This window comes from Capsicum annuum, chromosome 5 (genome assembly GCF_002878395.1).
Source record: "Capsicum annuum cultivar UCD-10X-F1 chromosome 5, UCD10Xv1.1, whole genome shotgun sequence".
Classification (NCBI taxonomy): domain Eukaryota; kingdom Viridiplantae; phylum Streptophyta; class Magnoliopsida; order Solanales; family Solanaceae; genus Capsicum; species Capsicum annuum.
This window is the reverse complement of record NC_061115.1, coordinates 821378-837087: the sequence shown is the minus strand read 5'-3', so window position 1 is coordinate 837087 and position 15710 is coordinate 821378. Positions and strand designations below refer to the sequence as shown.

The 15710-nt window shown below is 35.0% G+C and overlaps 2 protein-coding genes across 3 annotated transcripts in view; both read left to right on the top strand.

The window, feature by feature from the left end:
• Positions 1-4043, top strand: part of LOC107870043 (F-box/LRR-repeat protein At5g63520) — a 23204-nt gene extending 19161 nt beyond the window's left edge. For both annotated transcript variants that reach the window (XM_016716436.2, XM_016716435.2), the window contains exons 8-10: positions 1718-1899; positions 2964-3082; positions 3401-4043. In XM_016716436.2, coding sequence (XP_016571922.2) covers positions 1718-1899; positions 2964-3082; positions 3401-3860 — 761 coding nt within the window. In that variant the 3' untranslated portion in view covers positions 3861-4043. The remainder of the gene's footprint in view (positions 1-1717; positions 1900-2963; positions 3083-3400) is intronic.
• Positions 4044-4448: 405 nt separating this feature from the next.
• Positions 4449-14707, top strand: LOC124898654. The gene is made up of 2 exons (XM_047412340.1): positions 4449-6234; positions 14549-14707. Exon 1 carries the CDS (start codon positions 5121-5123, stop codon positions 6222-6224), a length of 1104 nt encoding a protein of 367 aa, XP_047268296.1. The 5' UTR covers positions 4449-5120; the 3' UTR covers positions 6225-6234; positions 14549-14707.
• The last annotated feature ends 1003 nt before the right edge of the window (positions 14708-15710 follow it).

Here is a 15710-nt window from a genome sequence, read left to right as displayed (position 1 = left end):
CCAAGACTTGCAAGTCGTATTTCTGAGCCATAATGCATCATGCATAATTCTTTCATTAAAACACAGTTCAGACCACCCAAACATGCAAACAATATAAAAGATTTCATGTTCTGAGAACACAAGTCAAAACTATGCTGAGATTGTTCAAACATATGGTGGTCATGTGCTTTTGGCAAAATCATGCACTCTTTCATTATATGAATATTTTCAACATTTATCAATATGCACAACCCTCTCTTTCGAATTCGAAACCATAAATCAATTTGTAGCATTAATCAAGATATTTCATATCATGCTTTTCAAGATACATTCAAAACAATCCATATCATAAGAAAATTGGGAAAATCATACCAAGAAAGGGATTCATGTGCGTCATGCTCTCAATTCATTCATAAATCATAAAACATATGCATACGTATATATAATTTCAAATCAATTTGGGGAAGGTCAAAAGACCAAACAATACCATCAAGATTTCTAAAATATGAATGTATTCATAAATCTGAAAACCCCTTTCTTAAAATCATGATTTTTATGCCCATGAGATTTTTAGGAAAACCCCGCGTACCTCAAAATAGGAAAACAATGGGTGTTTCTTGAAGCCTATGATCCGGGGATTTCGAATCTTCCATCGATTTTGAAAACCCACGGTTGAATCTTGAGTTTCTTGCAGTTCTTGTTTGAAGCTCTAGAGAGGATTCTTGATGATTTTGATGAAAGTAGGGTTAAGTTGCTCAAACATACCCTAAATCCTTTGTTTGGACGGTTTTAAAGGCTAGGGAAAAGTCAAAATTACCCTTAATGACTCCTAAACGGAACTGGAAATTTAAACTTAAAAACCCGATTTCAGGTGCCACCGCGACGGGCCACAATCGCGGTGGTCCACTGGAATTTGACGAGTGGGAAATGGAGTGCCTCCACGATGCGCCACCATCGCGGAGCCCCACTGGAATTTGATGATTGTCAATTTGACCCTCTCCGCGACGCGCTAGATACCAAAATGACGATGTTTACGACTGGAGCTTTAAATTATTCATAACTTCTTCACCGAGGGGCCGTTTTGGACGAATCTTATATCGTTGGAAAGCTAATTCAGCCATCTATGTAATGAAAGGTTGAAATCTATGAAATTCCACATGAAAATTAATTTAGATCATTCTAAAAGCTAATGCTTAGACTCTTCATGGACGGAATTTAGCTAAGAAGACGTTGGGGTGTTACAGATGGCCAGATGGCCAGGGAGGGTGTGGGGGGTGAGCTGTGTATTATTTGGTTTCTATGTTGTGTACCATCAAATGATGAGTCTACAAAGCTTAACGACCTGAGGTTTAGTTTGTATGTAATTATATTATTATTTATAGCTTGAGCACTGTATAGTGCATTGGACCTTTATTTTTCCGAATAACTTAAGTGCTACTCTATGTGCTTTCCGAACGAAATTTTATTCTCTTTTAACTTTGTAGTTGCACATTATCTTTTAGGTGCATATCCTTTAAGTTACCCTTATCTCAAACAAAAAGGTGTCCTTAGTATTTTTGAAAATTGTCAGTATTGTTAAAGTTATGTCGCTGCTTCTTTTGCAGTTATATCAGTAAATATAGTTTAAAATATTAGATTCCTTATCTTATACTTAATTTTCTCGTGTCTTTAGGCAATTTAATATATTGTACTTCCAGGGAGTTTATCATGGCAATCATTTTCTGGGACCTTTAAACAGGTGTTGGGGAAACTCAGTTTCACATGATGTTATCCACTGGCGTTTCATCAATTGGGCCTACGTACAAAGCTGTTTCTGCTAGGGAGAGACCCAGAGACTATTCTACTTGGATCACCGCGAAAAGAGAAGCAATTCGTGAGAATCTGGATGGTCAGACTATTTTAGATCAGATTTCTGATGAGGTATGGTAGTACTTCTTTTGAAGTAAATTGGAGTTGATGTTTCAGCGCCAAAGTTTAACTAGCTAGTTTCTTAAGGAAGTAATTTACACCTTTTTTGGTTAGAAATGAGACTGTCAGATGCTTACAAGGTATATAGTTTTGCTGGTCTCATTTCCTCTTCCTTTCATTCCTTCCACCACAATGAAGCCTTTTAAGTTCAGAATTGCGGTGAGAGCCATGAAATGCCAGAGTACTCTTGCCTCACTTTAGCAGGATTAACATGCAATGGTTTTAAAACTCCATCGGTATATATCAATGAATCTCAGGTTTACAAATCAAGTCTATAAATGACTTAACAGAAGTATGTTTACTACCTTTTTTTTTTCAGAAAAAGAGTTTACGGGAAGCACATTTATGATTTGATCTGTTGTCTCATGCACAATTACAAATGGTATATAATAAGATAAGGATAATAAAACTTCTCCAAAAGAAAAAATTCTCGAAAAAACATCAACAACAATAAAATTGCTTTTGTTAATCGGATTTGATAGTGGTTTAGTAATCTGCTATGAAGCCTGATCTGAAAGTGAAGTTTTCCGGTGGGTTGGAGATTTTTTTAACTTAGTCATGCTTATTTAGAACTTAGAAGCAGTCTAAGTGATGATATATTTTGCTCTTCTAGTGTTCATGTTACATCATCTGTGTGTGTCAAACCATGAACATTGTTGAGTTTCCAAATTGGTGTGGGGATGGGAAATTGGTTTCTTTATATGGTCTTGGACAATCCTTGCCCAAAAATGCTTTTAGAGTTGAGTTAAGGTCCAAGGTCCATTTCTTATGTTGGGCCCAAAACCAGATTCATCCCGATTATACTCTTATGTTGGGCCCTTATCTTATATTGTCCGCTCTCCTGATGTCTTGTCTTGTCCTGGGCGTGCGAGGAGTTTTTGAGTTTCCACAATGGTGTGGTGCGAGACAACAGTCTTGGATAATCCTCACCCAAGAGCTAGGTCCATTTCTTACGATCAAAATTCACATTCTTCTCTGACTTGAGATGTTTTTTTTGTATGATTTGATTTCACCAGCTGGGAGGTCATAACCATTGTCCAGCTCTCTATGTTGGAGTTACGAAGAGAAGGAAATGCTCTATTGGGCAGGAAAAGCCAAGCTGGATACTTATGCATGAATTCCATGAGGTTTTAAGGTGAGTAATGCATCATCGCGCTTGATTATCCGTTTCTGATCTTTACTTAACACTATCCGTTTCTGATCTTTACTTATGATGTTATCCGTTTCTACCCCTTTTTGTGTCGTGGAGTGATGATTTGCAATGCTGGTAAAAGGACTATTCTCCAAGAAGTTTACATGGTTCTTTGGAGAAAATAGGGAGTCCTCCTCATGCAAGTTTGTTTCTGCTAACGTGCAAAGCTATGTTAATTTTAGTTGAAATCATCATGCTGATAGTCGTGTGCACTTTTCGTTGTCCTCTTCACTTCTGCAACTAATCAAAAGGAATTTGCAGAGGTGATGAGGAATATCTGTATGTCCATGGTCTTGGTATCAGAAGTGGAGACACCTTCCGGTTTTACCATGCAAGTTCTGATTTGGCACGTGCTTCTTGCAACGCTATTGCAAACAACTTCAGACATTTGAAGCAGCTTCTCAATTGCGAAGGTGATGATCATACTAGTAACAATGGCGTAGATATCCGTAGGAAGTCTGTTTTTGGCGGTATAATGTTCGCCTGCTGTGGTCGCGGCAAGTTATTCTTCGGTGAACCTAATGTAGACAGTTCACCTTTCTTGGAGAACTTCCCTGGGGTTACTTTTTCAGGAACCTATTGTGCCGGAGAAATTGCACGTGCAGATTTAAGCTCATACAAACAGGGTTCTCAGGAACACAGCTCTATACGTTGCAATTTGCACGTATTTAGCACTGTCTACCTGCTTATGTCGTATACCCCTGCATTGCCGCTGCGTTAGAGATCGCTGGTTTCGCCATCGACAATTTGGTCGGTAGTGGCAACAAGAAGTTGGTGGCTTTGCAGAAGGCTTATGTCTCATGTATAGATATTTCAAAAGCCATTATGGAATGTTTTACTACTAATCTTTTGTTTCTAAATTTTTCAAAAAATATTTATTATCATTTACTAAGTCATTACAGAAGAAGGGGAGCCTTGGAGTAACTGATAAATTTGTTGTCATGTGATCAGACGGTTACGGGTTCAAGCCTTGGAAACAGCGTCTGACAGAAATGCTAGGTAAGACTGCGTACGATACACCCTTGTGGTGGGGTCCTTCCTCGGATACCGCGCATAACGGTAGCTTTAGTGCACCGGACTGGCTTACTAAGTTATTATAGATGGACGCAGACAAAAAGAGGTCAAACAGTTAAGTTATTATAGATGGACGCAGACAAAAAGAGGTCAAACAGTTCCGATCGCATGAACTACAAAAAAATCATGGACTAATATACACGAAATCATAAATTTCTATTTCGGGGCCTTAAAAATTTTAAATGAGCGACGGAGAACCATTCATTGTCACTTAATAGATCCTTTCGGCTCGATCGCACATTTTCTAGAAATAACATGAACTAATATACATGAGGTCCTTGAAAATCATTCACTATCATTTATGAGGTACTTACGAATGGACCATAAATTTGAGATCAAACCTTTTCGGACGCACATATTCCGAAAAAAGCATGGACATTATTTAATACACACATGAAAAGCCTCGGAAATTCTAAATTCCTATTTCGGAACCCCACTTATCATTTACTAGGTTGTTATCGATGGACCCATAAACTTTAAGGTCAAACAGTCCGGTCACAGAAAAACATTCACTATCATTGACTAGGTTGTTACCGATGGACCCATAAAACTTAAGGTCAAACAATCCGGTCACAGTTATTCCCAAGAAATCATGGCCTTAATACACACGAAAAGCCTCAAAATTCTAAATTCCAGTTTTGGGACCTTGAAATTGCTAAATGATCCACGTACGCACCTGAAAAGCATTCACTATCATTTACTAGGGCCTTACGAATGGACTTTTGACGAGTCATTTTTTATCTTCATGTCATGGTCTGATCAACGTGCAGTAACTACACCAATGTGCTTGCCGAATTGAAGATTACAAAGTTTGGTAGCTTTCTTTATTAGCTTAGTCTACTTGTACGGTTGTATCAAGTATCTAACTGCTGAGGTTTCTTGTTCATGATTGAAGATATATGTCATAATGTGTGTAGTTCTCTTACTAATGTGTGTAGTTCATGTAGGGCCACAAATCCGAGGAAACTTCTCCGATTTCAGTCTCAGTTTTGCTGTGGGTAGTTGGGAGCAGAAAGAAATAATAAGCCGTGATGGACAAATGAAGCTGCAGATTCAGATCTTCTTTGCTTCGATTGATCAACGAAGTGAACGAGCTGCTGGTGAAAGTGCTTGTACAACCTTGGTTGCTGTCATAGCTGATTGGTTCCACTGCAATCCTGAAGATATGCCCATCAAGTCCCAACTTGATTCTCTTATTTGTGAAGGCTCGATGCAGTGGAGGGATCTTTGTGAAAACGAGACCTATAGGGAACGTTTCCCAGATAAGCATTTTGACCTCGTGACAGTTCTCGAGGCTAAAGTGCGTCCACTCTCAGTAGTCTCAGAAAAATCATTCATTGGGTTCTTTCATCCCGAAGGAATCGAAGAAGAGGAAGGATTCCACTTCCTTCATGGTTCCATGTCTTTTGACAACATATGGGACGAGATTTCTAAGTCCGCTCAAGAAACTCCTCATCATGGCGACTCCTGTGTTTACATTGTGAGTTGGAATGACCACTTCTTTATCCTCAAGGTTGAAAAAGACGCGTACTATATCATTGACACACTTGGGGAGAGGCTTTTTGAGGGTTGTAATCAGGCATATATCCTCAAATTCGACCAAGATACAACAATTATGCAAGCACCTGGTGAGTCTCAACAATCAGATAATAAGCCATCTTGTGATAGAAAAGAGAAAACCGATGTCAAAGAGGCTGCGGATGAAAGCAAAATTGTCATGAGCACCAACAGCGACGACAGTATGCAGGAAGACAGGGTACCTGAAAAGAACATCATTTATAGAGGTAAAGAGGCATGTAAAGAGTACATTAAGAGTTTTTTAGCAGCAATCCCTATTAGAGAGTTACAAGTTGATGTAAAGAAAGGATTGATGGCATCGACACCCCTTCATCAGCGCCTACAAATCGAGTTCCTCTACACAATGAGCTTTGTCCCCAAGTTTGAGGAGTCATCTTCAGAAGAACTGATTGCTAACAGTTTGGCCATAGTACCATCGGCAATAGTAGAATAAGCAACGATTGGTAAAACTTTACGAGTATATACATACGCTAATCCTTTTTGTTCTACATACCATTTAGGAATTTTGACCTGGAGAGTCTCTTCTTTGTTTTCATTTGTATATTTTCTTCTTCGTACTCAAGGAATGCTAATGCTAATGTAAATGACTATGGAACTGCTCAAGAGTACTTTTCTATGGTTCTCTCAAAGAGGGAAGTTGAGATAAATGAATACATTAGTTCTATACTCCTCTTGATTATTATTGTTTTGTTTTTATTTGAAAACCATCCCAAGTAGTTGAAGGTATTCTTCCCCTTCACCAGTCAAACGATTTTCGTCGACGCTGCTTTTGAAGGGGAGCCTTGGATTAACCAGTAAAGTTGTTTCCATGTGACCAGGAGGTCACGAGATCAAACCTTGGAAACAGCCTCTGCCAGAAATGCAAGGTAAGGCTGCGTACAATATACCCTTATGGTGGGGCCCTTCCCCAAACCCTGCGCATAGCAGAAGCTTTAGCACAGTGGGCTGCCCTTTTCAATAGTAAGAATTAAGAAAGTATATTGCACCATCACACTCTGTACATTAGGAGAATCATTTTTCTCTGGCTTTGGAGCAAGGACAATTGTGCGTGAGCTCGAGTCGTCCAAATCACTCATTAGTACCTGAACAGCAGGATAGGCTGACAATAAAGTTTACGTGTGACTTATAGCTCACGAGTTTGAGCTACGAAGTCAGACTTGTACTTGCACATCTGTATAGGTTGCTTACATATATGCCAGTCATAGGTTTGTGTCGTGGAATCAGTTGTTGATGGTGGCGGTTACGCAATTCTCCATGGCATCTATAGGTCAAAGGTTTGAACATTAGAAGCAGTGTTAGGGTAGGCTGCTTACATACGCGTCGCTTTGTGACCTATAAGTCATTGGAATGGGGCCATAGAATCGGCTTGCATAAGGGTAGGTCGTCTATATTACACCCCCTTGCAGAGGTAGAGCTAGACCATTAGCTAAGAGTTATAAATAAAGCATTGTAGTTCTTTCAAACAAGAACAAAAGTTACTTTTCAAAGAAAATTTTTAGACAACAATAGTCTTTGTATACTTCTTTCTTCTAAATAGGCTGCATCTAAATTAAAACCAAGTTCAAATATGATCTGAAAGATATAATTCTGTTAAGAAAGGGGAGGATTTTTTCCATGAATAGTACAGAGAAGAATATTCTGGAGGTAATATTTTGACTGTAGGTTCATGTTGAGTCCACCATTGAATAAACCAATTTGGAATAGGCTTTTCAAATACTTCTATTTCAGGAGGTCTTTGGATAAAAGGTTTAGATAAAATATATCCTTCTTCTTCTTTGTTTTCGGAAGTAGAAGGAATGTTAGAGGAATTCATCTGCGGGCTAATTTTGTTAACTAACTGAATTAATTCGTCAAGTTTTTTATCAAGAGAGGAAATATGTTCTCCTAAAACTTTAACATAAAGGCTCAAATAATTATTTTGGGCGATAAGGTTATTTATTTCAGAAACAGTAATTTTTCCAACATCTTCACTTACAAATTTTTGAAAAGCAGAAAAAGTCATTCCAGTATTATTGGGTAATATAAAGGAAGACTGAGGAGGATATAGTGCTTGAGTAATTGTACCATCAGAATTTTGATAAAATCTTTCAATTATTTTGATATATGACGACAAATATGCAGACATAAACCATGGTACAAAAAAATAATTTTATTATGCAAGACACATATTTCATAGAATTCTTCGGAAATATTCCGTAATTCATCAGGATAATAAGTCTTGAAAAACGATGTCCTAAAGGTTTTCCATTTTTCAGAAAAAAATTCTTTCTGAATATATTTCCTTGCTTGAGAACCAGGACTAAAATCAATAAGTTGTGTCATCATAGTTAAATAAAATTGATATCAAAATCCATCTCAGATGGGGTAGGATTTTCATTATCAAAATCTTGAACTATATTAGTTTTAGAGTTGATTTTTATCTTTTCTACACCTTAGGTGTAACATGCGAATCTGCAGAAATAATAGTATGCAAGGATGCCGCTCGATTCCTAGCTGGACCATAATCAGGTTCGATAGGAGAAATATGATGCATAGAAGGAAGTCTTCTTGGTAGTGAAAAAGAATTTCTATAGACTGGGGGATTTTTCAAAAAGTAGAGTAAAGCATCTACTACCCCTAAATTATGACCAAATTTGCTACGACACACTCCAAATTCAGGGAATCCTATTACCCCTGAACTCAATTATAGCGTGTTTTTGTCACCCTTTTGTGCTGCCGTAACATCTTTTGTCAATCTTTTTAGCTGACGTGACATCTTTGACGTGGAGCCCCTTTTATATAATAAATGTGCTACGTCAGCAAGAAAGAGTGACAAAAATATGCTAAAATTGAGTTCAGGGGTAATGGGATCTCTGTGAAGTTGGAGTGTGTCGTAACAACTTTGACCATAGTTCTAGGCAATACTGAATGCTTATCTCAAAAAAAAAAAATCAAAGTCATAAAAGCCACCGTTGTAAATAATATTAGTAAGAGTGGGTTACCATGTATTATAAAACTAGTTTAGTGTACCTCACTTTATTGAGTTCAAATTTGTTTAAATAATAAAGATAAATACAATAATTAAATTTAACATCTTTTGGAGAATTGATTTAATTAAACCTAGCCTTTACCAAAAGAATTTCTCAAAGTCGATTGACATTCATCTACCACCTGTAAACTATAACAAAATAATATGACAATAGAGATATCAAAATAATACAACTAAACTTTACCTTTACAAAATTTTTTTTTGCAAAACAGAGATATTAAAACAATGCAATTAAACCTAACCCTCACCCAAAAAAAATTCTCAAAGCCGACCAACATTCATCTACCACCTGTAAATTCATCTACAACCTGTAAACTACAAAAAAATAATACATTAATGATCACAGAACTTCAGTTTTGATGAAAATAATTCTTGTCTGAGCAAAACTTTGACACTAAAGAATGACTTGAATGAAAGCAAAGAAGTTATATATGTATATATACACACGTTGAATTTTATTATGTTGACAAAAATAGTGAAGAAGTTGAGGGTTAGAAAATCAAGCATCCATGAATCTAGACAAGCAACTGAATCAAGTTAGATGAGCATCTATCATATTTTTCCAATAAGTAAATTGGTTTTTTCTCTAGTTTAACGTGCATCTTAATATTTATAGAAGTATTTACTTAGTGGAATCCTATTTTAGGAGTATTTTTCTATAGAATTTTAGGAGTATTTCTCTAATTGATCAGTACAAAAACAAAAACAAAAATAAATAAAAAGAAAAAGAAGAAAAAAAAGACAAAATGGAAAAAAGATAACGAGAAAGAAAAATTGAAAAAAGAAAGAAAAAAGAGAAAACAAAAAAAGCAAAAGAAAAAATGAAGAAAAAAACTAATATCTTTTGAGTATGTAAAGATGGAGAATTTATTTGTTAAACCTAATCTTTACCAAAATATTTTTAAAAATCGATCGACATTCATCTACCATCTATAAATTATAACAAAATAATATAATGATAGAGATATCAAAATAACACAACTAAATCTAATCTTTAAGCACAAAAAATTTCTCAAAGTCGTTCGACACTCACCTAACATCTGTAACACTAACAAAGTAATACAATAATAGAGATATCAAAATAATACAACTAAACCTAACCTTTACATAAAAAATTTCTCAAAGTGGACCAACGTTTATCTATCACCTGTAAATTGCAAAAAAATAATACAATAAAAGTGATATAAAAATATTATAATTAAACTTAAATTTTACACATAAAAATTTCTCAAAACCGATCGAAATTCATCTACAAACTGTAAACTACCACAAAATAACAAATTAATATAGATATTAAGATAATACAATTAAACCTAACATTTATGTAAAAAAATTCAAAGCCGACCCACATTTATCTAACATCTGTAAATTAAATTAAAATAATAAGATAATTAATATTTATAGAGTATTTTCTTAATAGAGTCCTATATTAGGAGTATTTTTCTAATCAAACAGTAGAAAGAAAAAAAATTAATTAATTCTCCTACCATATATTTTAGAAAATCTAGTAGAAAGGAAAATATTAATTAATTCTCCTACCATATATTTTAGGAGTCCCTTATATTTTAGGAAGTCTAGTTAATATAATAAAAAATAATTAAATAATAAATTAGTCAAATTTTAGGAGTATTTTTCTACTTGAACAGTAGAAAGAAAAATATTAATTAATTCTCCTACCATATATTTTAGGAGTCCCATATATTTTATGAAGTCTAGTTAATATAATAAAAAATAATTAAATAATAAATTTAAAAAATAGTGAAAATACAGTTTTGTCTAAAGAAGAGTCTTTTAATGAAGGGCAAAAAGTTCAAATCACTTTTTTAAGGGTCTTCACACTTTTAATATATTATAGATGTTTGTATGTATAACATTATCATTCTATTCGTTTGATTTACTTGTCATATTTTATTTTTTGAGAATTAAATTGCATTGATGTTGATCAATATTTTAAAATATATTTTTTAATTATATTTATACGAAAAGGATTACAACTTATTCTACTCCCTCTGTTTTAATCTATTTGCCGTACGTTTCTTTTTATATGTTTAAAATATATGCTTTATTTTTTGATAATGCTTTAACTTTTCACACGATATGTTTAACACAACAAGATTAAATGATATGTTGATATATTCTACATATATTTAGTGTAGGACTCCGGCCACAAGAATTAAAATATTCTTCGTTTTTCTTAAATTTCATGTCAAGTCAAAATAAAAAAAACAAATTAAATCAATAAAAGTAGATTTTCTCTATAGTTTTTAAACATTTGAATTTTTTAAAATTAATTTTGTTATACTATATCTTATCTAATCTATGTTCTCCAATACTTCATTGACCTACATCAATATATCCTCGTGTTCATTATATCCAACCTCTCATGGCTTTCTTGAAAAGTAAAAATAGACAAAGTCGAACGTGACAAATAAAAGTGAACCATACAAGTACAAGACATAATTTAATTATAAAATTTAAAAATATTCTTTATTTTTTTAAACTCAATGTCAAATCAAAACCAGATAATAAATTGAATCCGAAGAAGTAGTATTCTTTCGTATAGTTATCAAACGTTTGAATTTTAAATAAATTCAATTTAAACCGAATATTAGTTAAATTAACTCTCGTAAAGTAAAAAATTACACTATATCCTATCTAATCATCTCTCTTCAATACTTCACCGACCTATATCAACCTTTCCTCAATCTTAACTAAGGGGGTTCAAAATCGAAAAATATGAACGAAAGAACTAGTCGAAGGGGGTTCAACGTCTGCTATGTATACATGAATAATCATTTTAAGCTTGTATAAATAGTAGTATAATATTCTGCGAAAGGGAGTTTGGATGAACCCCCTCACTATTAGTTAGCTTCCCCTGTCTTTCCTAATACCCATTATATTCGACGTCTTATACCTCATGTAAGAAGTAAAAAAAAATAAAATGAAATCAAGCGTGAAAAATAAAAGTAAATCGAAATAGTATAAGATATAGAGGAGTTGTTTTGATACGCCATATAAGGAAATTAATCATTTTCTCACCATAAAGCTTGAGATTCACTATATCTCAAAATTATTTTATTTCCTTATTTATAGTAGCTACTGTTTATTCATCATGTACCAAACGACCCGGTGTCTACAAGCACACTCCTAGTCCTTAAGTCTTTTTGAGACAAAAAGTGATCTTTCTTGGTATTTTCTTGTTTTGTGTCGGTGAAAAAAATATACATATATATATATATATATATATATTTTGACAATCGTAGTGTTCGAGCCTTGTCTTTATTGGAATTTGAACCTGTGACGTCATAGTTGTGACTCATTTCATTGACCGCTAGGCGACACCGTTGGGTGGGTGAAAAAGTTTATATATATAATATGGTTGTGAAGATGATGAAGTGGATGTCATGCTCACCATTATTATCATCAAAGAAATATGAGGCTAAGATTACTGTGAATTGCCTTAAAGGTTTCAACTTTTTGTTAAATGAGAAAATGGGGGTCCAAGATTTTGATAGATTAAGAGTTGAAATTAAGTGGAAGGGATCATCAAAGGGTATTTCATTGAATTTGGGGTCATTTAATAGGAGAAGTGTAAAGAAGAATTTTACTAAAGAAGAGTGTTTGAAGGAAGATGAAGGGATTGTTGAATGGAATGAGGAGTTTCTGAGTGTTTGTAAATTTTCAGGTTGGAAAGATGGTGTTTTTCAGCCTTGGGAAGTTGTCTTTACTGTGATCTGTGTGAGTTTATTGATTTTTTATTTTATTAGTTGTTGTAGTATTGCTCCTGTAGTTTTTTGTCCTTCGATTTCTGTTACTATACAATATTTTTTGTATCTCAATTATCTTATTGTTTTGTTATAGTTTTTGTTTTTATAATATTTGTTGTTTTTGTTTATAGTTGTTGACTTTTTTGAACTATTTTTTCGGCCATCGGAAACACTCTCTCTAACTTTGAGATAGGGGTAAGGTCTGAGTACACTACTCTCCCTACCCTTCCTAGACCCCCACTTGTGAGATTTCATTAGGTGTGTTGCTGTGGATTTTGGCTGTTGAGTGAAATTGAAAAAGAATTTTAAAAAATTATCTTTGGGTTTTCTTATGAAATAAGAACTCTGAATCCAATTCTAGGGAATTTGATTACTTCCTAATATTAGTGGAACTATGCATTCTTCTCTCTTTGAGAAGGTTGATATACAGTCAAACCTCTCTATAACTGCATCGCTTGTTCGGATTTTTTTGACTGCTATAGTGGAATGTTGTTATAGAGAACACATAATATAACATAACATGAAAAATCGGTTCCACAGAAAACTTGCCCGTTATAGTGAAATGTTTTTGTTGAATGTCTCTGATATAGTATTATTGAGAACTGTACGTTATCTGAATATCTAGTGCTTGTACCTTTGTTGTCTTGAAATTGAGTGCTATTTGTATTGTTTTATGAATCCCGGTCATTTTATACAACTTCTTGGGATGATAAATTTCTTGAATTTCTGCAAATTAGGATACTTATTTTTTCTTTTATTGGTTAGGTTGATGCTTAGTTTTGATTATTTGATCATGGTGGTTCAGTATATTGCAGCATCATTTGCATGAGCCTGTCCAGAGGACATGTTAAACAAGAGAAGCTTAATAAAATTCATCATCAATATGGTTTTTACTGAGTTTTATTACTCCTAGAGTACTAGTAGCTTAGTGAGTTTAACAGTGGCAAAGCCAAGAATTTCGCCTAAAGTGTCGAATATATATACACAGTATAATTTTCCGACATGCTACTGGCGTAAAGTGAGTTTTAACTTTGTTATATTGATGTCTAAGAAACTGAACTGACATGCACTGGGAGTCAGAAGCTTTTTAAGCCTTCTGGAATGTAATGATTGTATTTCAATGGATCCACTTTCTGAGCTTGTGGGGTTCATTTATTTTGATGCTATATGGTGGATGGTGAGACCTACTGTTCTCTTAGACATATACAGCTGTGCTTTCTGGATAAGGAAAAAAGAAGCATTATGGGCATAGTCTATTATTAAATAAAAATGGTAGCAAATGATTAGGCACCTTGAGGATTATTCCTTCCCAAAGTTTTTAATGGTTTTTAAGGGAAGAAACAATAGAAGGAGTTGTTAATGATAAATGGTTTGAACTTTTTAATGACTACTTCTTTCATAGGCTCAACGTCTTGCCATGACCTCCAGATGCACCGGTTAGTAGGTGTGAGACCATGGTGACCAAGGTGTTAAAAGAAGACGAGATAGACCTAGAGAAGTTGTCTCGAATGACCTATAATTTCTGGGAATTAATGCAGACTTGGTTAAAGATAGGACACGATGTAGTATCAAGACTCATATAGGCCATATCTACTAGTTGGAAATAGGTTTAACTTATTTTTGCTTGTATTTTTATTTGGTTTGATGATGACATGTGTTGAGCTTAAATGGAATAGTAAATTCTTATACCTCAACTTGTTTGAGACTGAAGCAAGTTGTTCTTCTTCCATAGGCACAACATTGGCCTTAGCTGCATGTTCCTTTGACTCCTTTGAACCTATCGTTCATGATAATCGTGTGTTTTCCAATCCACGGGTGTATTATTTCGTGCTTCTAATCCTTTAGTTTTGGTTTTAGTGTTTCATCGACACTAATTCCTCTATTGAACACGTTGTCTTTGTGTTCGATTTCATTGTTCATTTACTCCCTTCTTTGTATTTATTCATACTTTTGTTGAATCAGGGTACAAGCAAAGGACCAAATCAGAAGGTACCCGTACTTTCTTCTGCGACATTGAATCTTGCAGACTTTGCTTCAGTAGCTGGAGATAAACAAGAGGGCATTGAAATTTTCGTTCCTTTGGAATTCTCTGTTGGCAGCTTCAAGAGTTGCCTTTCACTCTGTGTAAGAGAAACTAAAACACATGCTTTTTGCTTGCGTTCTTGTATTCCTGCAGCTACGTGAATATATTATCTAATGCGACTGTTTCCTAAAGATATGTTCATATATTTGTTGACAGCTAGTACTCAACCTTGTGGAATTGAGGAACACTCACGAAGCTTCAGAGACATTTTCGAAGTTTATCATTTCGCTCCAGTATCTCCGAACCCTGAAAAGGCTTTGTTGACAGACAGAAATGAGGGTGGTTCTTTAAAAGCAGGTCTGCGAAAGGTTAAATTTTTGAAAGCATTATCTTTTAGGCGACACAAGAAGGCATATCATGCAGAGGAAGGCAGCAACAGTGATGGAAGGAACTCAGTCAGAAGTGAGGATCCCGATTATGTTTATCCTGTGGATACAGATTCACATGATGAGGATTCGGTAGGAGAATCTGAGGAAGGAAAAGAGGATACAAGTGTTCAGAAGTCATTCATTTATGAAGCACTCGTCTATGCAAACCATGCTGGTGGATCATTTTGTTCAAATACAAGCGGCAGCAGCAGTGACGAGGATTTAGTCCACTACAGCCATCATATTTCAGACACAAAGCACAAGTACCCTGAGGATAAAACTGCAGCAAATCAATCTGCAGAGCAGAGTTCAAAACGTAGTCTTCTTTCCTGGAGGAAGAGGGAGTTGAGTTTCAAATATCCTAAAACCAAGGGGGAGCCATTGTTGAAGAAACATTATGGAGAGGATGGTGCAGACGATATAGGCTTTGATCGCCGACAGCTTTGCTCATCTGACGAGTCTTCTTCTAGGGTACGTCTCCTTTTTTCTTGCCAAATAGTTCCGATCGCCTTGATCTTTCTTTGTCTTGAACCCTATACCCCTATAATAATGGTAGAGTCAGGGGTGGCCCCAAAGCGGAATTGACCAGGGGCGGACCTACACATATCTTTTGGGGGCTCCAGCACCCACTAAACTAAATGCGAAATAGGTATAATTACATAAAAAATATACG

Bases quoted from the DNA above. Each gene is read 5' to 3' on its own strand.
- LOC124898654 (XM_047412340.1), top strand. From the start codon at position 5,121: ATGTGTGTAGTTCTCTTACTAATGTGTGTAGTTCATGTAGGGCCACAA.